Here is a 24,531-nt window from a genome sequence, read left to right as displayed (position 1 = left end):
TGTAAGCATTTGCTCTGCAGCAATAAATCAGAGGGATGCTCATTTGAGCATGGGCTGGTGCTGGGCTCCCTGGGACTGGGGTGCAGCAAGGCACCTGAGGTGATGCTTAGCCCCAGAATGTGACTCATTTATTTCCCAGCATTTCAGTGCTAGGCCCAGTGCTCACAGCTCAGGGGGGTCCCAGGACATGCTGGCAGGTCTTTGAACTCCCTGCATTGTCTGACTCCTTTAGAGCCAGAGTGGAGCAAGCAGGGACTCCTCTGCACTCCACATGAGGTCCCAGAGGGTCTCCAGAACTGGCTGGGGGCTGACGTGGCTGCAGCAGCCTCAGCACCCCAGGACGAAGTTGTTCCCTGTCCTTGGACCGTGTCTGACTGTCCATGTCCCTCCTGTTCACGGCCTAGCAGGGAACCGGGTGGGCAGCAAAAACCCCTGCCTGCTCTGGCACCCCCATGCATGTGTTGAGCCAGCAAGTTCTCAGCTCCCTGAGAGTACTAGGAGTAACAGGGGGTGACAGGCTCTTTGGCAGCTGGGAGGAGGCTCCAGCGCCCCGAGGCAGGGCTGGGGGAGAACAGGCTGCTCAGGGAGCCAGAGCAGAGCCAAGGTTGCCCTGTGCTGCCCCTCCTTCCCATCTGGGGGCCAGGGCTCAGCCCAGTGCAGGATGCTGCACAAGTGGAGCTGGATGCACAGCTCGCCTGCGATCAGACCCAGATCGGGGGCTGCTGACAGCTCCTTTCTCTCCTGTGCTGCTCCTTTCAGTCTGTGCCTCCCCGCGGCCCTGGCTGACGCAGCTGCAGATGAACAGACAAGGAGAGCCAGGCAGCAATCCCAGCCCGCTCTGCTGTCCCCTGGGAGGCACAGACACAGCAGCTTTAGATCAAGACTCTTCAGAAACAAGAGCAGCCCTGGCTATCAGCAGAGAGCGGCTGGCCGGCTCCCGGCACTCACTCCTGCTGGCTGCATGACGTGAGCAGTTTTAGGGTTTTAGGATGCCAAGGCAACCAGTACCAGGGTGCCGGGCCCACTGAAGCTGAGCCATGGGGTGCTGCAATTCGCACTGCGCTGAGCACCTGGGGCATGGCTGGGCTGGGGGAGACCTGGCAGCAACAGCCAAGCCCCTGCCCCAGCACTGGGAGGAGTGGGAGCCCAGTGCCAACCTGCTCTGTGCAGAGCATCAGTCAGCCCTCAGGGAATGGGGTCTCCATGCCTAGGAAGACAAGCAGGACCCTTGAGACACCCCTAGCCCAGGAGAAGGTGGGCCATGGTCAAGAAAAGCCCTATAGCCTCACTCTGAGGTAGCTGGCTTTAAGGGCTGGTGCAAGCGGGGTACCTTTACACCCCTTGCTCTCACCAATCCCCTCTTTCCTGGTGAGCATGGGGGTGTCAATGGTGCAATGGGTCTGTGTCCCTGTGGTGGCAGTCTGGAAGGTACCACAGTGTCCCTTGCAGGAGGCAGGAACACAAACACAGCTGCTGGGGCTGGAGGAGACACGTGAGGATGTCTCCAGTGGGGGAAAGCGAAGGGGTCATTCTGCAGCTCACACCTCGTAGCGCTTGGACAACACTGCTGCTGCCATGGAAACTGCTGTGGAGCATCATCCTGCCGCACAGGCCAGGGTAACCAGGCCACCGTGGTCCCCAGTCTTCCTCAGGCTCAGTCCATGGGCACCTGAGTTGACAGAGTGGGAGAAGCTGGGTGCTCCCTGCCAGTCACTGTACCTGGGTCACCCTGGGGCTGTGACGGAACAGGGGCACCCGTGGGTGGGCACCGAGGGTGAGGCAGGGATGGAGAGGCCAGAAAAGTGCTGGCAGGGGGTGTCTGGTGCCATTCCCAGACAAACCCAGCTCCCACGCGGCCAGGGGCTCCACGCTGCTTGGCCTCCCACAAACATAAATCATTTTCTAATTTATAACATGAATAATTGATTTTGCCTCCGTAGCTGGCGATAAATCTCCTGAGCGTACATGCATACGAAAATAATAATAATGAAAGCGATCAGGATCTGCTGCCATCGATTACTGCGAGAGGGACCACGGTCCCCTGTGTGCCACAGTGGGCTGGGGCAGGGGCTGCTCCCCAGGCGGGGCCAGGTGGCCCTTCCTGGTGTGAACTTTCCTTGCCCTGCCCAACTGTGTCAGCCTTGTCCAACGGTTGCTCTGCCCAGCCCTACCTTCCCAGTCCCAGGAGTGATCCCAGAGGACTGTGGTGATGGAGTGCTGTTTCTTTCCCAGCATCCTGCCTTGTTCACAGCTGCACCCAAATAAAGGGAAATCAAAGGTAAAACATTATTGCTTGGTTTCACCACTCAGTGCAGAAGAACCAGGTCTCTGGGATTAATATACCCTCTGTGCTGAGCTGCTGTGGCTGTACTGGGACCCACACTGGAAAGTCAGGAAGGTTTGAGTAACTTCAGGGCATCCCGGACCTGGAGTATTAGCAGTCCTAGCCCTGTAGGAGGGATACCATGCCTGGCACAGCGTCATGCACTGATGCCACATGCAATGCCTCATTGACACCTTGCCAGGGTGGCAGGGGATAGGTCCCTGGTCCCTCAGCAACAGCGCAGCCTGTGGGGAGCTGCAGAAGGGGTTGGCTGCCACCTGCCTGGGTGCCAGCCTCGCATCACACCACACGCAGGCGGTGTGGGTGCTTTGTAGCATCACTCCTCGCACACCCGCCCCATGAGGCTGCCTGGGAAGAAGCTGCTTGGGAATTGTATGGGAGAGCTGCGACTCATTAGGAACCCGGCTCTGAGAGTGGGGAGAAAATCCCTTCTCCATCAGCCAGGCAAACCAGGGTGGCTGCACCAGCCTGCGCTGAACCTTCTCAGCTCCGTGCCCCAGCAAGCCGGGTTGCCGCCCCACTCTACCGTCGGCCCGCAGTGACACCACGCCCCGCGCCTGCCTGCACCGCCCCGCGCCTGCCTGCACCGCCCCCGCTCCCTGCCGTCCCTCGCGCTGCCTGTAAGAGAATCCAGCCCTGTTCCCCCGGGTGCCCCATGCTCCCCCCGCAGGCGCTCGCCCCGGCTGGGGAGTGCTCTGCTCCACCAGCGCCTCATTACCAGCCGGTGGGTGCACCGGTCCCGGACACGCTCCGCTCGCTGCCCACGCTGCCTGCGAGTGCGTGCGAGCGCCGGGGCCCCGTTGATTATCTGCTGGGCGCAGGCAGGCTGCTCCGCGCCAAACCCCAGGAAGGAAGCGGAGCAAACCTGACCAGCACAGACACCTTCCCCCGCCTGGGTGTCTGGGCAGCCGGCACACCGGCCAGCCCGCAGCCCGGCGGCGGGAGCGCGGGAGGTGGCCGGGGGGGTGCTTGAGCCCCCGGAAATTCCCCCGGTGCCCCTCGGCAGGCGGGAGCCGGGCTCTGCCGGCCCAGCCAGCACAATCGCAGCGAGCGACGCTGCTCCCACCGAGTGTGTGACATTATACAGTAACGAGAAACCCACGGCAGCCTCCCGTGGGGTCACTCGGGTGCGGAAGCAGGGATCGCTCTCCCTCCTGCAGCCCATCGTTCCCCCGTGGCCACGGAGCTGACGGGCGGTGCCTGGCGGAAAAAGGGCCGCGCTGGCACCGGGGCTGCCCATGGGGGTCCCAGCTCTGGGGATGCGCCGAGGATCAAGACAGCGGGTTGCGGGGTCTGCGGGGCTGCTCCCGCTGAGGAGGAGCGGCTGCCCGGGGTCCGGGCCGGTGCAGATGCCGGTGCCGCACTACAGGTCCCGGCGCTCCCCGCGGCGGGCCGGGATGGGGCGGGCCCGGCGCGGCGGAAGCGGCGGCGGCGGCGCGGAGCGGCGGGGGACCCGGCGCGGCCACTGGTAACGGCGGGGGCCCGGCTCGGCTCGGCACGGCACGGTGGGGCACTTGGGGCGGGGGCACAGCAGCCCGCGGCGCGCTCCCTGCCCGGTCCCTGGACTGCAGGTTGTGTCCCCTGCCCGGTCCCCGGGCTGCACGTTGTGTCCCCGTCTCGCTCTCCCCCACCTGGTGTCCCAGTCCTGACCCCCACCCCTGTCCTAGCTCTGATCCCTACCTCATGTCGTGAGACCCGACCCCTACCCACTGTCCCCAGCCCTGACTCCCCCTGTCCCAGCCCAGACCCCCACCCGGTGTCCCAGCTCTGACCCCCACCCAGCTGCCACGCCGCATCCAGATAACATGGCACGTTGCAGACCCCCTAACTCTCCCCAACTTATTGAGTCACAGGCACCATGCCGGCAGTGACAGCTCTTGAGGGCAGGGGAGTTATATGGCATCCCCAGGTGCTCGGTGTGCCGGGCTCCCACAGCTTGTAAAACACATGCCCAGTGGTCCCAGGCGTTGGATGCTGTTTTTCACAGCTGTTTGCCTGCCCTCTCCATCCTTCACACTGCCTGCGGGGCTCTGCGTGCTGCCCACTGTAGGGCCCTTGCAGCCCTGAGGTGACCCATGGCATGATGCCAGTGTCCAGCTTTTGCCCCTTGTACATTTTGGCATGATCATCCTGGCCATCTGCTTTCTGGTTTGAGTGCACCCATGGCTCTGGGCCTTGCTTTTCAGGCTGCTTCTGCCCACCAGGTAGCTGCTTTGGGTTATTTTACTTTCATTTTCCCAGGCTGCGTCTGGTTTTGTTTCCTGCCTGCATTTCTTCGATCCTTTGAATCATTGCTCTGACTGGTGTTTGCGACACCTCTCTGCTCTGTATCATCTACAAATATAATTACAATTCACTACACAACTGAAAGTTTGGGAGACAATATAAAATGGTATCCTGATGTTCAGCTAAACTGTGTCTTGCTTGCTGTATCTGGAAGACTTTCCAAACAATTCTGAAATAACTCCTGCTGGACAAGCCAACATCCTTCATCCAGGAGCCCATCATGCTGGGTGTGCAGGCTCCTTCCTCCGGACGTTATGTTCTGCACTAAGGATGAGCACAGGGTTCATCTTGTGCCCAGCTCTGGTTTTACTGTCTTTTTTTGCAAAGAAAATCAGCCCCTGGTTTGCTCTGCCCGTCACAATGAGCACTGATTTCTTGCCAGCACTGTATGTGTGTTTATGTGGGTTAATTGGTTTGTATCGGCACTAGCCACGCTGGCCAGGTGACTGTGTCTGTGTGGAGATGCTGTTTTTGCTTTCCCTGCAGCTGTTTTTGCGAGGCCTCTGCCTCATTTGCATTTTTCTGGTTAAAAACAGTAATTTTGCCCTTTTGAGTCATCTTTATTTTTGAGCTGTCATTAATTTTCTCTCCCTCCTTGTTTATTAATAGACCTTTTCACTTTTGTGCTGATTCTGCCTGGGTATATTTGTAAAGTCCTTTGTATTCCCCTTAGCTCTCCAGCTGTTAACTCCTTCTGCTGGTTTGTTGTCCCTTTTTCCTCTGCAGCAGCGAAAGGACACACTATCATTTTACAAATCGCCCTGCTGTCTGAAATCTTCCCCTTCTCTTGTTCCAGGTATCTCCTAAGAGCACTGCAAGTGAAAGGCACGATTGAAATCTCTCTCTTTTCTTAGCGCCTTTGATGTCTTCGTCACCTCCTCACGCAGGCAGCGTTTGCTCTGAAAGCTGGAGAGCATCCTTCTCCTGGCAGCAGGGGACAGGGATGACTTAAAGCCCCCGGGGCTGTGCGCAGGCATCAGATGGGACGTGGCTCTCTGCTCCTTGAAGCGCTTTCCTTTGCTTTGTGCCAGCAGCTCTGTCTTCTTGTGTTCACTCTGCTTCTGCCTGCCGGGTATCTGGGTCCTTCCTTGGCCCCATCACCCACTGTGTGAGCCAGGCGGGCTGGGCTGGAGCTCTGCTCAGAGCAGGAGAGGTGCAGGGTAGCCAAAGCCTCTGACAATCCTTACCTGGGCTGCTGGACACTGGCGTTGTGCAGTCGGTGAGCGTGCCACGGTGCGTGCCTGGCATGGGATGAGCCTCGCAAGCGGTGGATTCCCCAGCGGGGCTGTTTAGAATCTCCTTGTACCTGCCTTTTTATTGGTCTTGTTATTATATTTATTTTTTTCCCTCCAAAGAGCCCAATCTGTGGCAGGCTGTAAAGAGTGACATTGCGGGTGTGCAAGCTGCATGCCGAGGCTGCACATGGTCCCCCAAGGCTCCCAGTCCCCTGGTGCTGTCGTCCCCATTCACCGTCAAGGCTTTAAGGTTATCTGCTCTATCGACGGGAGTATGGATTGAGTGGAATTAGAAACCTCGAAGGCTAAAAATACAGCTCACTGCCAGGAAATGCAGCAGCCTGCTGGGAGGGCGCTGGGTGGCACTGAAACTTTTCTGGCAACTGGCACCCTCTGTGTGAGCCCTGCAGCCCAACACCTGCACCCATCCGCGGGCTTCCCATGTGGAGCTGTGGCTGATGTCTCTGCCCATGGTGGGAGAAGGTGACGGAAGCCCTGGCTTTGCTGTTGGAGCATGCCATAGGCGTCCTTACCTGCTGGGCAGGCATGCAGATGATGAAGGAATTTGGTGATGTGCTGTGCAGTGTGAAGTAGGGTCTGCGATGTGGTCAGCCCTGTCTTGCTGTTGTTCATGAGATCCTTCCTTGAACAGGACGGGGAGAGAAATCATAGACAAAATGCTGCAGATGGTGGCTAGTGGAGAAATGCAGGCTGCTCTGAGACCTCACAAACTCATACCATGAGCACAAGCTCCCCATGAGCTGCATGTTCCTGGGGATGATGTGAGGGGAGCCTATGCCTGTTGATTGCTCTGGCCACCTCCTGGCTGATGCTCCAGCATTGCCATGGGCAAGTCAGGCCATGTTATGCTGGGCTGGTGGGCATTACGTGTCAGGCAGCTGGGCAGCACTGCCACCACCACTTTTGCCACAGTACTATGGCATGCCTGGTCTGGGGCTGCCTTTTACTGCTTGCTGCTGCAATGCCGAGCTGTTTTGCTAGCCAGGTCCAAGAAACACCCAGGGCAGCACGGGCCCTTTTGGGGATGTGCTGCCCATTGCCACCTGGCTTTGCAGGGTGAGCTTGGTCCCAGCGTCTGGAAGCGGCAGGGTGGCCCTGCTCAGTGTAGTGTGAATGAGACCCAAAGCCAAGGCTGTTGCTTTGTCTCCCAGAGCGTGAAATCGGTCGGTGCCGACGTGTGGCCGTGGCATCGATGAAGTGTGTAATAGGCTGGAGGAGCTGTGCTGCCCTGTGGGAAAAAAACAAAGCGCTGCACCATCTCTGCCAGCGCGGGCCAGCCACCACCCTGCCCTGCTTCTCCCTGCGCTGCGGGAAGCCTCTCTTCCCTGGCGGCATGCGGCCAGCAAAGGCAAACCTGTGCATGGAGAGGATGCTCCCAGCACCAGCCGTCTGGCTAATGCTGCACCATCTGCTTTGGAGGGTGAGGCAAGGTGAACGGCAAGCTTTCGAGGAGCCCATAAATCCTGCATGCAAAGTCCCTTCTTAGAGGTGACTTGGGATGTGCGTGGAGCAATGCTGCTCCTGGCTGCTCCCCGTGCTGGAAATTATCGGGAAGCAGAGCCTGGGAGAATCAGTGATCTCCCAAAGTGTTTGGTGATGTCCCGTGGGCTCTGGGCTTGGCTGGGAGAAGTCCTTTAGCAGAACATGTTTCAGTGCAGTTGGAAGCTCTGCATGATTGGAAATGGTGGTGCTGGGGGGGGCTCCTGGTGCCCCCTCCCCTCCAGCACCCGGGCTGCTGCTTGGCGAGAAAATGTATAATGCGTTGATGTTGAAAAATGACTAATCCAGACCTTGGAGGGTTTGTAGGATACGTTCCTTTGTTGCGGTCGATAAAGATAAAGGGGATCGTTCTGCCAGCAAAATTAGTGTATCAAAGAAGGAAAAAAAAATGGCAAGTGCTGTGGAGACAGAAAAATGGTTGGGGCAGCCCTGGGCATCACCGCGGCGCCCGTGCTTGCGCCTTGTGCCACAGAGGTGGGCAGGAGCACACCGCATGCCTGCCCACCTCCGCGGCACGAGGCGCAGGCACGGGCGCCGCGGTGATGCTGGGGAGCACTGCCCTGCCCGGGTTTGCCGGTGGTTTCCAGAGAGCTGTGAGAGACCCATCCATCACACCGAGGCAGCCGTTTGTCCATCCGTCCGTCAGGAGGAGGGGAATGATGCACTGTAGCACAGGCAGCCCCGGCCTCTTTCCAGCCGGTGGTTGGCCTCCCCTCGCCTTCCCGGCACCGCTGCCGGCTGTCGGTGAGTGGCCACGGGGAACGTTCGCGCCTCGGCCGGGGGCTGCGTGGAGGAGAGGCTAATGTACCGGAGGTGCCTCGGAAATGAGAGCCTTGGATGAGTTCCTGGCCCTATTGATCCGCCGGCAGTTTATGCATCCTGACATTCATAATCTCGGTCGGCACTGATGGTCCAGATTAATGGGCCCGGGGGCTGTCCATCCGTCACTTCACATTAATTACTGAAGAGGTGTTTTTCCAGTGATTTACCTGACAGCAGCCCGTGATGAATCCCCCTAAACGGAGTGGGCAGTGATTAATCACGAGGCTCTGGCCCGGCCCTGCTCTGCCTTCCCCTCAACCGCAGTGCAGCCCCCCACACCATCCGTCTCCATAAACCCTGCCTGATGCATATTTATAGGGGCAGGGGGGCCTGGCGGCTCTCAACATGCCCGCTTCTGCCAAAGATGACGAAAAATAAATCTCTGTTGGGACGGGGCAGCAGGTGAGCGGGGCTGCGGTGTGCTGGGATGGCAGCCGCCGTCCTGAGCTGGGGTGTCCCCAGCCTGGGCTTTGGTTTCTGGTGCTCTGTGGCTGCCACGGCCTTCTCTGTGTTTTTCGATGCTCTGCATCCTGCTTTGACCATGGCCACTGTGGGGCTGGGGTGTCCCAGGCAGCAGCCAGTGGAGTGGGGCAGGCACCATGGTGATGCTGGCAGGCTTTCCCTGCTTCCCCCATAGCCTGGTACACCCCACCGAAGGCTCCAGGGCTATGGGGTGCTCTGCGTGCCAAGCCCCGTTTGCAGAGCTGCTACTGTGGGGGCAGCATTTGGGCTCCACTGTCCATCTCTGTGTACCGGCTGCCATGGGAGTGAGGGTGGGTGCCAGGTGGGACCCTGACCCACTGAGCACCACATGCTTGGCTGTGGGGCTGTTGGGATGTGGGCAGGGCAGTGATGCTGTCTCTTCTTGGCAGGTGACGGTGGCACCATGCAACAGGAGGCAGGGGGCGGCCGACTGCGCCGCAGGAAGCCTGACATGGCCCTCTACGTACCCAAAGCACGGCGGGAGAGAGAAGCACAAGCAGCAGGTGACTCGGCAGCCGTGCGCTGCCCGGAGCCGCAAAACCACCACCTGATGCAGGACACTTGCCGGGGCAGCAGCGAGAGGCAAAGGCGAAGCCCCCATGCCAGGACACAGGTGGACAGACTGGTGAGAAAGGAGAGCAAGGTGGATGCCAGCCTGAAGGAGCCGCAGGCAGCCTCTGCCAGGCACTGCCAGAGGCTGGGAGGCAGCTACCCCACCATGCCAGAGAGCCTGCGGACATCCCTCAGTGTGCGGGAGCTGTGCCCAGATCCGGCTGTTGCCCAGGACAGGCAGGACAAAGCATCCCATGATGGACTTGGGGAGCTCAGCCACAGCCGCCAGATGATGAGGACTGAGCCTGGCCCTCCATCCCCACCAAGTGCCCACCCTGGGGCTGCAGAGGCTATCCCTGGGCCCAGAGGTGACCCTGCTAGCCCAGCACCCCCCACTAGCCCAATGCTTGCGTGTCGGACAGGGCTGAGCGGCATGTTGGAGCATTTAGGGGACAGCACCCTGAATCCAGCCAGAGACCTCTCCCAGCATCTGGGAGAGGGTGTCCTGCCACCAGCAGGGCTGGGCAACCAGGGCAGCGTGCCTGGGCCGGCATGGGAGTCTGTGGGTCTGAAAGCCCAGGAGGAGAAGCAGGAGTGTGGAGGGTCTCTCCTGGCAGGGCAGAGCAAGGGCTGTGCCCCTAGGGTGACAGAGGAGGAGGAGAGGCGGGGAGGCATGGCCGAGCTCACCGGGGAGGGCACCTTGGATGCACCAGGAGGAGCCAGCTGTGAACCCGAGTGCTTGAGGGGTGTCATGGGTGATGTGCCAGCACTCCCATGGGAGAGCAGCCCAGGGCAGGACATGGGCAGCCCGTCTCAGCTCCCACCCAGCAAGGAGGAGAGCACTGCTGGTGCCAGGGATGCGGGTGGGGATGGTGTCCCAGTGCCCACTGTGGAGGGGATGGGTGGCACCTCTGCCTACACAGACAGCAGCACCAGGGCTGAGAACTTCTTACTGGGTGCAGGTGAGGAGCTGGTGAGCAGTGCCTGGGAGGGGGCACCTGTGGAGAGCTGCAAGCCCCTGCAGCCCCTGGAGTTGCTGTGCCGTGGCGTAGAAGGGATTTTGCCTGCGGCCTGGGATGAGGAGCCAGCAGGGGTAGACAAGGACGTGGGCTCACCACAGCAGCACCGGTGCAGCTGGGAGGCTGAGGAGGAAGAGGGAGGTGTCCACAGTGGCTCCCCAAAGACAGAGCAGGCTGGGACCCCAAGCCAGGCCAGCCCAGGCGCCGAGGAGAGCTGGGACGCGCTGTTCAATGATGACGGGGACTGCCTGGACCCGCATCTGCTGGAGGAGGTATGTCCTGCGAACCGGGGATTTGCAGGGACAGCAGGTGCTGCCTGCTGTGATGTGTGGGGGTCTACTGTCCCTGTGTCCTCTGGGGTGAGTGCATGGGGGTGTGGGCAGCACCCAGGGCACATGGCTCACCTGGCTGTGCTCTCTGTCGTCGCCACCAGCTGTCCCTGAGGGCACATGCTGCCTATGGTGCCCAGACACCTGGGACCTCCACCTTCCCCCCCCGGCTGGTTCCCATCCCATTCTGCAGTGCTGGTGAGGACTGGGGGGAGCTCTTCCCTCTATAGTACATAAAGTGCACCCGGTAAAACCTGCTTGAGTGTCGTAAACTGCTACTGCACCCTTGTGAAACCAGAGCTGGTGATAAAGAAATGAGCTGAGATGTATGGGCTCCCATTGAAATAGCAACGGGAAGTTTCCTTGAAACTATGGTTTCTTAATCAGCTGTGGCTCATTACTGTCCCCTCTTGCATGCGTGCGGCTGAATTTACTACAATTAGCTGCTTAGCACTGGGACCCATGCCGTTTTCCTGCCGTTCATGAAGAAAACTCAGCTTCTGCAGAGAGGCTGGGTATCTCTTATTGTGTTTTAAATCACTATCGTCAAACCGGTAATTTTCCAAATGACATGCCCAAAAAACAAACAACGCTAATATTGTTACAGTCAGTGTCTGTCCACCCTGGGCTGGAAGCAGGGTGTGAAGTGGTGGCTGGTGCCTGATATCAGCTTCTTGGAAGGGATGAGATTAAATTGGGAGCATCATTACTGAGGGGCACTGGTACCCACCTCATCTGAGGGGCTGTGCTTGGGCTGGTGTGCCCTCCCTGAGCCCAGCGTGGGGCTGGGGCAGGGTGTAGGGCACGCAGGGCTGCTCGGAGGGGGATGTGAAGAGCTTTAGGTACCTACCTGGTACCCGTGTGTCCCTGCCTTTGGGTCCCTACCTGGCTGTGCTCCTCTAAGCCGGGAGGTTGTGGTGAGCACCGGTACAAGGGAGACAGCTCTGCTGCTCTGGTGGCAGCTGGCACATATGGCACTAGCACACGTGGCACTGGTGCTGGCATTCCATGGGCTGACATGGGGGCCACAGTTTCACCCTCAGGTGCAGCAGAGTGGCTGCCCAGCCCCACCAGGGAGACAGGTCAGGGAGGGCCCATGCTATGGTAGGATGCTGCAGGCAAGGTTGTGCCGTGCGGCACTGGTGCGCACTGTGAACAGCTCAGGAACATCCGCGTTAGCTCCCCTCTGCACCAGCTCCAAACAGAGTCTGAGTTTTCCAGGAAGCTTCCCAAAATGGGTGACTAACAACCTGAATAAGGGATTCATCAATTAAAAGTTGCCATCTTCACCTCCCTGCAGATTCCCATGCTGAACCAGGTGCTTCCAGAGCTCTCCGAGCTCTCAGCAGGTGGATGTGGCTGCTTGGGGAGGGTGTAGGCTCTCAGGGAGATGGAGCTGTTGTTAATTAACAAAAAGGACAAGAAAATTAGTAGCGTCTTCCTTGTAACCAAATCCTTATGTGCTGTGGATAGCTGGCAGAGAGCAAGATTTATAACATTCGGTGTGAAGGAGAGATTTCTGATAGGGGATGGCTCTTTAATCTAGCAGGAAAAAAGACCGTAGTGAGATCCATTGGCTGGAAGCTGAAACCAGACAAATTCAGACTAGAAATCAGTTTGAATGCAGAGGGTAATTAAGCACTGCGACGGTTTCCTTGCAGGCTTGGTGGACTCTCCATCAGCTGGCACGGCGGGGCGGGAGCCGCGGTGTGTGCGTGCCGGGGCTACGGTGTGTGTGTGCTCATATGTTTTTCTCCTCTGGCTCTGGAGACATGCTGTTGGCGAGCGAGCAGGAGCATAAGCGAGCGGCCACGGACCCCTGTAACCTGCTCTGATGAGGATGCATCTTTAGGGAGCAGGAGGGTGTGATGGACAGGCTTCATTTCCTGTAGCGTCCTGCCTCTGCTGTCTGTCTGCTCCTCCGTCGATGGACACTTCCCAGTGCTGGGTGCCTGCCAGGGCTGGGGGCCGTACGTGGCTCTTGCTGCCTGTCCTGCTCCACGGCTGGGGGGCTGTGGGCACGCGGCGTGCCTGGGCTGGCGGTGCGGGGGGACCTGTTGCGCTGTGCCTGCCGTGTGGCTGAGCCGGGCTGCCAGACGGCTCCTGTCCTTGCCGCCCCGCCACACTCGGTGATTTGTGAAGGTCAAGGACTGCTCCGGCACCCAGTGCTCCTGCTCTCTAATCATCCTCCAAGTGCTTGGCACCACCCGAGTGCTCTGCTCTGTCAAGCAGCACCACAGGGCTTCATCCTGCCTGGAGACGGCTCCTTTGCCCCTCTTGAGCAGGCAGTCGGTGCTGGGTGAGTGTGCTGCCCTGCACGGAATGCAGTCGGTTAATGGGCGATGGTGGTGGGGCAGGCGGCTCTGCCGGCAGCGCTGGCCTGTCCCGTGAGCAACATTACTCAGCTTTCCTCTCTGCCGGCATCCAGCCGCCCTGGCAGCACCCCCTTACCTGCCATGAATCCATCTTACCCATAAAATTGTTGGAATGAGCACTTTTTATTGACTGAGCTGGCTGGGATTTATGGACTCTAACCTTCCAACCGTGGTGTGCTCTGCTACGATCGCTTGGGGGAATTGGGCTGGGAACTTGGTTAAGTTATGTACCTGCTCCCCGGCACTGCGCCAGCCCCACGTTCTGGTGGGGACGGGGGAGCTGCCACTGACTTTGGGCTGTGCCTGGCCCAGGGTTGCAGCCGGAGTGGGGCTATGAATCTCCTCGGCTGCCAGCACAGCATGGTTTGGAAAGCTGGGGTGCAGTAAGTGATGCAGGGTGGCCCAGCGGGCAGTAAGAGGTGCAGGGTGTCCCACCAGCACTGATGCTTCAGGGCAGAGGGGAGCGGGGGGGCTGCACCCCCATGTTGTTGCAGTGGGAGACTTGCCTGTGTTCTAATGTGAAGTTTGAAAAATGGGAAAAGTAGAAAAGTGCTACAACCGTCATCTTTTAGAGCAGGAGAAAGTGCCCCACTGTGAGATACTAAAGGCATACAACCCGTTTAGCTTATCAAAAAGAAGATTGAGAAGGGACTTGATTAGCGTGAGTAAGCACCATCATGGGGACAGGACGTGGGACCGAGGGCTCTTTAATCCAGCAGAGAGGCAGAACAAGAACTGCCAGCTGGAAAGCAAAGCCAGACAAATTCAAATGAGAAATAAGGCATAAATTTTCGGCCATGCAGGTAATTAACCACCAGAACTTGCTCCTCAGGAGAGCACTGGGTTTTCCGTCTCAGTGTGCGGGGTGCCGATGGGCTGCTCCGGTATATGCGCTGCAGCTGGGGCGCGCCAAGCCTGGTGCTCTCGCATGATGCGCAGACGTGAGTCTTTCCTCCCGGCCTTGCTGTCCTGCTCCTTGCTGCTCCCCAAATGTATTTTGGGTCAGCACATCCCCGCAGCAGGGGGTGTGCACACTGTCTCACTGGTGCCATTCCCACCACGTCCCCAGTGGGACCGCAGAGTGCACAAAGCAAAGGGATGGTTGTAATGGGGAAAAGCAAATGAGTGGTCCGAGAGCCCTTGTCAATAACTCCCAATATTCCAATGCCATGAATGCATCTGTGGGGACTGGTGTGGGGAATGGTGGCTGGACCGGTTCCCAGGGAGAGCTTTCCATGGATGAGGAGCTGTTGTGGGGGACCAGGTGTGGGTCACTCAGTGCTGTGCCTCTCCGACCCCTGCAGCTTTTGGGGGGTGAGAAGCACCGGGAGAGCCAGCAGTCACCCCGCTTCAACTACTATGGTGCTGAGCCTGCCGTGCCAGACCTCAGTAACGCCGAGCTGCCACATGTAATCGAGATCTATGATTTCCCCTCGGATTTCCGCACTGAGGACCTGATGCGTGTCTTCTGCAGCTATCAGTGAGTCTGCTGGCAGTGTCCCATCCCTGGTGCTGGGGTCCCCTGCCTGAGCTCTGCTCCAGACCCCTGCCCACCTGGTGCTGATGCTTTGCTGAGTTTCCCTCTCTCCGGCAGGAAAAAAGGCTTTGATATTAAGTGGGTGGACGATACGCATGCCCTGGGCATCTTCTCCAGCCCCATAACAGGTACTTTTCCCAGTTCTGGAGTTGGGCAGAGTGGAGGCAACCCTGCATCTCCCGTGGCCATATCCTGGGCATGGGGCTGACCCTGCAAACGAACACTGCCGCTCTCTCCCCACAGCACGCGATGCCCTCAGCACCAAGCACCTGATGGTGAAGACTCGCCCGCTCTCCCAGGGTACTCGTGCCTCTAAAGCCAAAGCCAGGGCATATGCTGGTGAGTGATGCTACCCTGTGCCAGCTTGTGCCGAGGTGCTTATGCTGCAGCATCTTCACCCCAATAACTGGGCAGGGATGGGGTAGCTGGCATGGCTTAAGCACTGTGGAGCCATGCCGGCTGCCCTGTCCCTCCCAGGATGCTTCTACTGATGGCCCCCACCTCCCCAATCCAGAATACCTGCAGCCAGCCAAGGAGCGCCCTGAAACATCGGCTGCCCTGGCCAGGCGACTGGTGATCGGTGCCTTGGGGGTACGCAGTAACCAGACAAGAGCCCAGCGAGATGCGGAGCGGAGGAAGCTGCAAGAAGCCCGGGGTGAGATTTGGATGACTGGAGGGGTTGCGGTGTGGGGAGACCATCTCTGTGGATGCTTCTTCTCACAGGGTGCTGGGTGGGAGGGGGGCTGCACCAGGGTGGGTTCCAGACACATCCATGGGGCAGTGGGTGGCTATGGGGTGATGGGGGTATGGGGTTGACCCTCCTTTTGTCTCTTCAGAGAGGAAGCGCCTGGAGAACAAGCAGCGGGAGGATGCCTGGGAGGGCCGGGAGTGAGATGGGAGGCTGCACCTTACCCCTGTTGGGAACCCCCTAGGGGGATTGGGCCCCTCTCTCTGGGCAGACAGGGCACCTGCATCTTGGGATGGGAATGGATCCTGCGCTGCATCCCAAAACGCTGGGCTGCTCCACCAAAAGGGCTGAACAGGAGCTGGTGCTGTGGGGATGCTGTCTCTGTCAGGCAGCGCTGCCGTCCTGCCCAGGGCAGGAGCCCCTGTGCTGCCTGCTGCAGCGGGAGCAGCCAGCAGGACGCAGGGAGCTCGGCAGTGAGTACATGGGGCTGTGTGGGGCAGCCCTGGCCACCTGGCAGGGCCTTGCAAGGGAGAGTTTCTGTCCTTTATTTTGCTAATAAATACCATTTATTTTATTTGCCTGGCTGGGTTGTGGCTCTGCATGCCGGAGAGGGTGTGCATGCCGGGGGCTGCTGCCAAGGGGGTATCCACCCCTCACGGGTGGTGGGTGTCCCCAGCGGGTGGGTGGGGGGTGCAAGGCAGGAGGGGTCGGGCAGGGCAGCAGGCAGGAATGTGCTGGCAGGGACCCTGTTTACTTCTGCAGAGCAGCTGCAGCCCTGAACAGAGAGGCCCTTGTTGGTGCATGGGCAGAGCTGTGTTCCCGGCCCCACGTGGGGCTGTGATGTGGCTGTGCTGCCAGCCCCAGTGGGCTGGAGGCTTCCTGCCCTGCCCCAGGGTGGGGGCATGCTCGCATTGCTGGGACATGCGTTTGGCTCCTCTGCTTTACATCGTCTCTCAGCACCCAAAAAGCATCCCTGTGTGCCCCAGCACTCCTGCCTTGTAGTTGCCCGAACTCTCGGGGGCCATGGTTTCTGGGGCTTCCATTGCCTTCACAACAGGTGAGGACAGGGATGATGTTTTTTTCACCACCCTTGCCAGTGGTTTGCGTGTTTTGGCTGTGGCTGACTCGCCTCAGCCTGTGCTGAAGGGCTTGTGTGGCTGCCCCGTGTCCCCTGGCTGTCCCCTAGCTTGGCGGTGGTGGAGCTGGTCATGACCCCACGATGGTGGCTGCCTGGCCATGCGCCGGCAGCGCTGCCAGCTGGGAGCCATCTCGGCTGCTGCTCTGGGCCACTTGCGGCTTGGCCAGTGGAAATTTCAGGGCATGAAGCTGATCTCATGTGGAAAGCATCTTCCCCACCATCCAGCATCCTTCAAACCCTGACCATAGTGGAGCAGACCTCTGCCAGCATGTGTCTTGCCATGGCCTTGGGCCACCCCAGCATACCACCGCTGTTCCCAGCCCTCCACATGCTGGGACTGTCACGCGTGGGTACAACCCAGCCTGTTCCAGCTGTGCAGGGCTGGTGTCTGCTGGCAGGGTGGGGACAGGTAGGGGTGTGCAAGGAGAGGGGTGGCACCACCTGGTAGCTGGCTCTCTGGGGTCAGGTAGTACAGGGTGCAGATTGGTGGCAAATATTCCCATTTATTTGCTTTAAAAAAGTTTTGCTAGAAACCACGTGGGGAAACAAACAGAGAGCAAGGGCACAGTGTTTCCTGTGTCCCCACCCTGTGCCCAGGAGCAATGGCTTCGAGGGGCTGGCTAGCCCCATCCATGTTCCTGCAGCTGGGAAGCTGCCAGGGCAGCCTGGGAAAGCCCCACACAGTGGCTGCAGTCGCGGCGGCCGGTGGGTTGGCTGCCGGCCTGCGCTGCCACAGAGCTGGCCCAGTCCCTCTGCACACACAGGGTCAGCCAGTTCAGGGCCAGGGTGCCCTGGGCAACAGGGACTGCTGGCCGCAAGCCACTCTTCAGGTTGCCGAGGGGGCTGGTGGCTCTGGGTGTCAGAGGCGGGGCACTGCCTGGCCAGGTGGACATCGGCCAGACCAAGGTTGTTACCAGCTGAGGACCAGCTTCACGGTCTTGGTGAGGAGGAGTGCAGGGGAAAGAGCAGGGGGTGGTGGGGTTGATAAGGGGGTAGCCCCTCTCCCATCGCACAGCACCTTTATTGAGGACAGGACTGGTGCACAGGTGGCAGTGGCTGAGGTCTGTCCTAAGCCTGCTGGGGTGGGGGACTGGGCGGGCAGGCTGAGGTAGTCATCCTGGGGGGCACCAGAGCCACAGAGGTGGGGGCTGCTGTGGTACCTGGGCCCCTCTTGCAGGTCCTGCTGGCCACATGGGGCTGTGGGCACTGGGCACTCCCCACCAGCCCTGGTGCTCATCACCATCCTCTGCAGCAGCATCAATAAATACAAAAGTCTTTGAGTCCCTGAGCTCAGTCTGGTACTTCTGGGGCGCAGGGGCTGGGGTGTGGGAGCTAAGTTGCCCCATGGTGCTGCTGGGAGCATGCTGATGCGGGGGCTCATACGAGGTTGTTGGCCAGGCGCTCCCGTCGCTCCAGATCGCTCACCACGTCAGCGCCATAGGCATCGCCTGGGGAGAGTGACAGTGTGGGTGAGGGGATATGGGACCTGTGGGACACCCAGCCCACCATGTCCCCTCTGTGCCTATTCCTCCGTACTTGTGTGACAGCCGTGCATCCAGACACGCTGCCCGTCATACTTGCACTGGCACCGCATCACGTTATTGGAGAAGTCTGACTCGGCCACCTCGTGCTTGGGGTTCACGACCACCTGGAGAGGGCAAGGGGAAGGGCGGGGGGCACCACTACTGTGCACGCACCATGGGGTGCAGAGCAGCATCCCAAAGTGCAAGGTGAGGGGTACTGGTAGTGCCCATGGAGGATGGCCCCCAGCCCTGAGCTCTGGTCCCCCTGCCCCTTCAGCCCCGTACCTGGAAGGTGTAGCTGCCCGGTGGCACGTCAGTGATGTCAATCCACTGGCAGTCAATGTCATGGCGGTAGGTGTCCCAGCACCCCACGCTCACTCCCTGCTCCCCAAAGTTGGCGCAGGCGAAGCGTCGCTGCAGCCCTGCGGGAGGGAGGGGAGGTGAGGGAAGGCACAGACAGAGCACCCCTGGGGGAGCAGGAAGGGGGGGCTGCTGGCAGCTCTGTGGCTGGCACATACCCTCAGGGCAGTTGGTGTCCTCCAAGCAAAAGCTGGCCTTGTGCCCTTCAGCCACCTTGGAGCCATTGAGCGTCAGCAGGTCATAGTGGGTGAAGACCTCAATGCTGTGGAAGTGCCTGTGGGGACAGGGGCTGAGCGTGGAGCTGGTGCCCAGCTGGGGAACGTGTGACTGGCGCAGCTGCCCAGCCAGGAGCGGGAAGCACCCCGAGGCTCTGAGCAAATTACAGCCTTAAAGCCAAATAAAGCCATAATGACAGTGCCAGAGCAGACGCTGCTAATTACCCTGGGCGGGCCAGTCTCTGCAGGATGGGTGCCACCATGCCCTGCCTGGTGTGGGGAGGGGGCGGCCCCCTGCCAGCTTCTGCCCATGGGCCACTCACCGGTGGCACTGGTGCCAGGTCCAGGCATGGCGCCCCATCCTGGGTCGGAAATCGGCTCTGCCCAGGTTGTGGATCTGGGAGGAGAAGCGGAGGAGGCGGCGGTGGCCGTAGGGCCACTGCATGTGGTCAGCAGAGCGTGAGAGGCAGCGTTCCTCATGGGCACAGTACAGCAGCCCCAGCGGCCGGTCCTCCAGGTAGGCTGTTTCCTGCACCAACTGGGCGTTCATCACCAGGTCTGGGGCATCTGGCACAGGAGGGATCAAAGGGGATGGAGCAGGTGGTCCCCACCCTGCATAGCCTCCCCTGCTCCCGGTGCCAGGACAAGTGGTGGTGCTCCCTCCCAGCAGTACCCTGTGGGTTCCCAGTACTCACAGGCAGTGCAGGTGACCCCTGCTGAGAAGCGTCCCCCACCGCTGGGGCAGTGGACGGGGCCGTGGCGCTGGCACTGCTGCAGGGCCATCTCGGTGCCGGCACAGCGCACCCCGCTCATCACCACCTGGGCGGCATCGGGGCTGCCTGCCCAATACCATGTCTCCTGAGCAGAGGGGGAACACAGTGCTCAGACCAGCCCTTGCACCCCGGCCAGCACCCACTCTGCCTCCCCTGCCCCAGCACTGCCACCAGGGCTTGTCCCCCCAGGCTGTCCCATTCCAGAGCCACCCCTCGCCCATGCCACACATTTCATAGGACCCTTTGCAGCCCAGGCCCTGGGCTGGAACCCTGCTCACCTGGAGGGCGTGGCTGGCAAAGCCCAGCCCCAGCTGCCTGCAGACCACCATGGCCTCGTTCAGCCCCCACTGTGCACCGCACACCGCGCCCCACTGCAGCCGCCCCTGCACCGGCACCAGCACCTCCACCACACCCTCCTCAGGGCTGCGGCCCCCGACCAGCCGCACCTGCGGGCAAAGAGAGACAGAGCTGGAGCAGGGGGCAGACCCCCAGCCCCCCATTGGGCAGGCAGACCCATGCATCCAGCTGAACATTTGCTCCACCTTTCCTCCTTGCAAGACTACTCTTGCCAGTGGCTCATCCTGCAGAGCCCTACCAGCATGCGGCTCTGTGTCATAGAATCATGGAACCATTTTGGTTGAAACAGACCCTTAAGATCACAGAGTGCAACCATAACCTAATTCCAGCACTAAGCTATGTCCCTAAGAACCTCATCTATATGTATTTTAAACACCTCCAGGGATGGTGACTCAGCCATTTCCCTGGGCAGCCTGTGTCCCTGTATTCCTTAGGCCACCTCGGGGCTGCTCTGAGCATACACAACAAGGCTCTGCAATGGGGCTGGGGCTCCACAGGTGAGGAGGAGGAGGAAGAGGCAGGGGCTCACCTGGCTCTGGAAGTCCATGTGGGGCATGTGGCAGCGGACAGCGGCATCAGTCTCATGACGGCACCCGCTCTGCTCAGCATCCTGGAAGCGGCACTCACCCAGGGAACGCTCGTGGCCAGTGCACCGCACTTCACTCATGTGGATGGGCCCCAGGCCTGAAGCAGAGGGAGGGTCAGTACTGTCTGCTCCATGCCTGTCCTGCAACAGGGAGGTCCCCCATCCTCCTTCCCCTTGTCTGAGGGTTCCCTATGGGCACGGTGTTGCCCATGGCAGGAATAGCCAGGGGAGACTCATCCCAATGCAGGCTAGAGCTGCCTGGACACCCCAGAATGCTCTGGCAGCACCCAGTGAACCAGAAGCTTTACCCACCAATGCCCCTCTAAGCCCAGCAATGCCTCAAGTCCCTGCAACGGCATCCGCCTCACCTTGGCCCATCTGGGCTCCCACCAGGGCTTGCTTCGCTGTCCCATAGCCCAGCTGCCGGCACACCACGCTGGCTGCGGCCAGGTCCCACTGCTTGTCACACACGGTGCCCCACTGCCCGTGGCGCAGCACCTCCACCCGGCCCTCACCGGCATGGGTGCCTGCTCGCAGCCGCACCGGGAGGACCTGGACACGAGGAGCAGCTGGTCAGTGGCCCCAGGGCAGGAACACTCACCTGCACCATGGCCGCGCATGCAGACAGGGTGACCTGGTGTTGTCTGGCTCCAAGACCCTCTGTCAGCAGGACAGTGCATGGGACTGCACTGGGGCTCACCTTTCCCGGGGAGGTCTTGCTCCTGCCCTTGCCTGTTCCCTTCTGTGATGCAGGGTTTGGGAGGCAGCTGACAATGGCATGCATGCCACGGGGACAGGCATGCTGCTGGGGTGCTGGCGGTGCCACCTGCGTAGGGCAACGGGCCAGGTGGGGCTCCGTGCCCCTGCACCGCACCCTGTGGACCCAGAAGCTGTTCTTCTGGCTAAGGGTCTTCAGGCTGCCAAGGGAGAGGAGCAGGGGCCAGTGTCAGCTTAGGCACCGGAGACTCTCCTCTACCCAAAGCCCATGGCTGGGTCCCCGCCCAGGGTGTCCCTGCCCGCCCTGCCCAGGGCTGAGCCCTACCTGGAGTTGGGGTCCTTCAGTTTCATGTTCCAGAGCTTCCTGTGGATGCACAAAGCCAAGAGGTCAGGGGGGTATGCCAAACCTGCAGGGCTCTGTACCCCCCACCCCATCATCCCTGCACTCCCTGCCACCCCATGGCAGGAGCTGGAGCTGGGGGTCCTCCCACAGCATGGCAGGGTGAGGACAGGTCCTCTATCCACTGGCAATTATTGTGTCAAACCCAGCAGTGTCATGTGCCCCGGCAGGACTGCAGGAGTCCTGGCACCAGCAGGGGCTCATTACAGGTTGTATTTATAACCCCAGCTCGAGGTGGGGGTGGAGGGACCAAGGGCCACTTGCCTCTCCTCTCCTTTCACCCATGCTTTGCTGGCCACAGCTGGTGGCTGTCCCCATATGCCCTGGCTGCTGCTCAGCCCAGCTCTGGTCCCTGTTGCAGCCCCAAGAAGGGGACCCAGGCATGACCAGGCCATGCCAGCACCCTCCACACCCACCCATGTGTGCATCCCCTCCCAAACACCCCCCAGTCTCTTGCCCTCATGGTATGTCCAGCCCAGCACCCTGCTCAGAGCTGCAACACGCCACTCCACCATCCCTACCGGTAGAAGCTGGTGTTGATGTGCTTCTCCCGGGGGAAGCCCAGCATCCCACACACTACGCGGCTGTTGTTCCTGGTCCAGCCGGCGTCACACACCTGCCTCCAGCGCCCATTGTGCTTCACCTCCACGGCACCCTCCATCACTGGCAGGCTCAGCTTGGCCCGCGCCAGGATGGGCTTGAGCCGCACCTCCTCCAGGCTCAGCCCCGGCACCTGCTGGACCGTGGCACAGCTGAGTGGGCACAGGGGTGTCCATGGGGGCTTCAGGGTTGAGGGCAGTAAGGGGACAGCACGAACGGTCAGAGGAACCTGCTGCAGCCCCCCCATCCATACCACTGGGCACAGGAGAGCCCCACTCACCTCTCCCAGGTGACCAGAGGTGGTGGCCTGGGGTGAGCTGCCAGGTAGGTGTTGTCCTGAGCACACCACGCCAGCATCCTCACCGTGGTGGCAGTCACTGGTGCCCCAGCCATTGTGGATGCACTCTGCCAGGGAACCCTCGCTGCCCCCGCACTGCACGTTGTCCAGCCAGATAGGGCCTAGGGGGGGACATGCAGGGCTAAGAGATCACTACTGGGGTGTCCCCATCTCCCTCCCCAGCACCATGAGCCCTATCCAGTGCCCCCCGAAGGTTGCCCACCCCCACAGCCCCCCAGACAGGCTCCTTCAGCCAGTGCTAAGTACACTGTCTTTGTCAGGACCACACGCCCCCCCATTTCCCACCTGCCCCCTACCTTCCCCTTGGCCGTAGGTGGCACTATGGGTCCAAGTGATGGCCGCAGTGTAGCCCAGCTGCCGGCAAGCGACAGTGGCCGCGTGGAAGTCGAAGCCGTCGTCACAGACAGTGCCCCAGCGCCCCTGGTACAGCACCTCAAGCCGGCCTTCCCCGGCCAGCCCCCGCGGCCCTGCCAGCCGCAGCTGCACCGGGACTGGCTCCTGCCCGCTGGGGGCCACCCGGCACAGCAGCAGCACCAGTGGCAGCAGGATGGGGCTCGCACCAGCTGGCATCACCATCATGGATCTGGGCATGGGATGCCTGAGGACAGCCTGACACGGAGCCCTTGGGGACCACAGCAGGGTGAGGGGTGCTGCTGCAGCCCCCCTTGTGCCCCAGGAGCTGGGCAATAGTACAAAGATGTCATGCCCCCTTGCATGGTGGTGACATCCCTGTACCTGCAGTGCAGGGGATGCAGGGGCTAGTCCCTGCCACGCACAGCTTGCAGCATCACCCACCCTGGGGCTCAGCCCCCACCCCACACCCACCTGTCCCTCGCTGGGGGCACCGAGCCCTGGCACAGGCCCCCCAGACACACACTGCCCCACACTCAGCCCTGCCTGCCAACAGCCATGGGCAGCCCCACAAACACTGCCCTGTCCCTGCTGCTTCATGCCTGCCCCATGCTTTGGGCCATGGGTGGGGGCTACACAGAGCCCCCCCTATATTCCCCACCTGAGCCCCTTGCTGGACACCAGGGTCCCCTCCCCACCCTGCACACAGCCCCTGTCCCCCTTCGCCCCACCTCTTCCCCCACATCCCCACTCAGAGCACTAATGGGGTTGCTGACCCCCTCCCTCCAGGTGCCCAGACCCCCCGCCCCGTTCCCGGGGCCAACCCCCGGTACTCACCGTGGCAGGGGCTGGCGGTGCGGGACCGGCGGCAGCAGCGTAGAACCGGCAGCAGCGTAGAACTGGCAGCAGCGTAGAACCGGCAGCAGCGGGGGAACGGGCGCTGGCTCCCGCTGGCCTCCAGCAGCGCTCCTGCCGCCGAGCACCGCCTGCCGCCGCTTTTATGGTGCGGCGGGGGTGGGCCGCCCCGGGTGGGGGCCCACGCTGTCCAGCCCAGCCCCGACCTCCCCCGCACCGTGCTCAGCCTTGCATCCTGCCCCACCTCCTGCCCTCCTCTGCCACCCCGGAGCAAACCTGCTGCTGCCCCAACCCCTGCTTGCCTCCCAGGTTGGGGGTCTGAGCATCCCTGGGACAGCCCCTACCTGTGGTGAGTCCGGGTCCCCCCTGAAAATGAACCTGATGTCCCCAGTCAGAGATGCCCACTCCTCTCCAACACAATCACACCGTGGGGGTGGCCCCCAGCCACAGAGGGCATGGCTTTTCTATGGATGACAAACTGCCAAGCTAGGGACACCCCAAAAAAACACCCCTCCCCACCCCACGCAGCAGCTCAAGCAGGCATGCAGGAAGGGGGTACCTGGGGCTACTGCAACGGGGCCCACACCTGCATGACACAGAGACCAGGGAAGGCTGTGCAGTGACACCAGGAGCCCAGAGCAGGGTCCTCCTGGGGCTTGGGGCATCACCCGGGTCATCCCTGAGCCAGGCTGCCTGCAGGAGTCCCCAGGCACAGCCCCCCGCCCCGAGACATGGAGATTGGGGATGCCCCCCACAACCTGCCCTGCAAGAAACCTCTGGCTTGGGGTGCTGCCAATTCCTGGGGCACCCCACTGCCCACCCGCCCCACTGTGCCACGCCGTGGGACGGGGATAAACAGGAAGCCCTGTGCCCTCGCCGCAGCCAGGGACCGGTCAGGAATGTGTCGGTGGCCACCAGGCTGTTTGTTTGGAGTCAAAGCAGCTGGTTCCTGCCAGTAGGAGCCAGGATCAACACGGCCAGGAATAGCCCGTGAGCTCATCGCCACGTCCTGCAGGAGCCTCCAGCATCCCTGGGTGTGCAGCAGTACACAGCCCCAGGATCCCCTTGCAGGGCACCATCCTCCCAGCCCTGTGTCCCAGCCAGGCT

General features: G+C 60.9%; 2 protein-coding genes across 6 annotated transcripts; one reads left to right on the top strand and one right to left on the bottom strand.

Annotated features, from left to right (window-relative positions):
- The first annotated feature begins 3,637 nt into the window (after positions 1–3,637).
- R3HCC1L (R3H domain and coiled-coil containing 1 like) lies at positions 3,638–15,765 on the top strand. Of its 3 annotated transcripts, none has more exons than XM_082053788.1 (7): positions 3,638–3,812; positions 9,081–10,534; positions 14,271–14,446; positions 14,561–14,631; positions 14,747–14,842; positions 15,018–15,158; positions 15,340–15,765. In XM_082053788.1, exons 2-7 carry the CDS (start codon positions 9,095–9,097, stop codon positions 15,393–15,395), a joined length of 1,980 nt encoding a protein of 659 aa, XP_081909914.1. In that variant the 5' UTR covers positions 3,638–3,812; positions 9,081–9,094; the 3' UTR covers positions 15,396–15,765. The 3 variants fall into 3 exon arrangements, with proteins under 3 accessions (XP_081909914.1, XP_081909916.1, XP_081909915.1); XM_082053789.1 differs by having other exon boundaries at positions 3,803–3,915; XM_082053790.1 differs by lacking the exon at positions 15,340–15,765 and having other exon boundaries at positions 14,981–15,097.
- A 1,053-nt stretch (positions 15,766–16,818) lies between these two features.
- On the bottom strand, positions 16,819–23,457 carry LOXL4 (lysyl oxidase like 4). Of its 3 annotated transcripts, none has more exons than XM_082053598.1 (15): positions 23,407–23,457; positions 22,515–22,840; positions 22,141–22,319; positions 21,782–21,996; positions 21,186–21,224; positions 20,844–21,060; positions 20,512–20,695; positions 20,087–20,241; positions 19,479–19,646; positions 19,123–19,285; positions 18,751–18,994; positions 18,371–18,486; positions 18,138–18,274; positions 17,866–17,977; positions 16,819–17,777 (listed from the first exon to the last, which is right to left on the bottom strand). In XM_082053598.1, the coding sequence occupies exons 2-15, from the start codon at positions 22,807–22,809 to the stop codon at positions 17,707–17,709; spliced, it is 2,295 nt and encodes a 764-aa protein (XP_081909724.1). In that variant the 5' UTR covers positions 22,810–22,840; positions 23,407–23,457; the 3' UTR covers positions 16,819–17,706. The 3 variants fall into 3 exon arrangements, with proteins under 3 accessions (XP_081909724.1, XP_081909725.1, XP_081909723.1); XM_082053599.1 differs by having other exon boundaries at positions 22,515–22,827; positions 23,407–23,455; XM_082053597.1 differs by lacking the exon at positions 23,407–23,457 and having other exon boundaries at positions 21,782–21,993; positions 22,515–23,248.
- Positions 23,458–24,531: the final 1,074 nt, after the last annotated feature.

This window comes from Streptopelia decaocto (genome assembly GCF_964273445.1).
Source record: "Streptopelia decaocto genome assembly, chromosome: 5".
Taxonomy (NCBI): domain Eukaryota; kingdom Metazoa; phylum Chordata; class Aves; order Columbiformes; family Columbidae; genus Streptopelia; species Streptopelia decaocto.
This window is presented reverse-complemented; position numbering and strand designations above follow the sequence as displayed.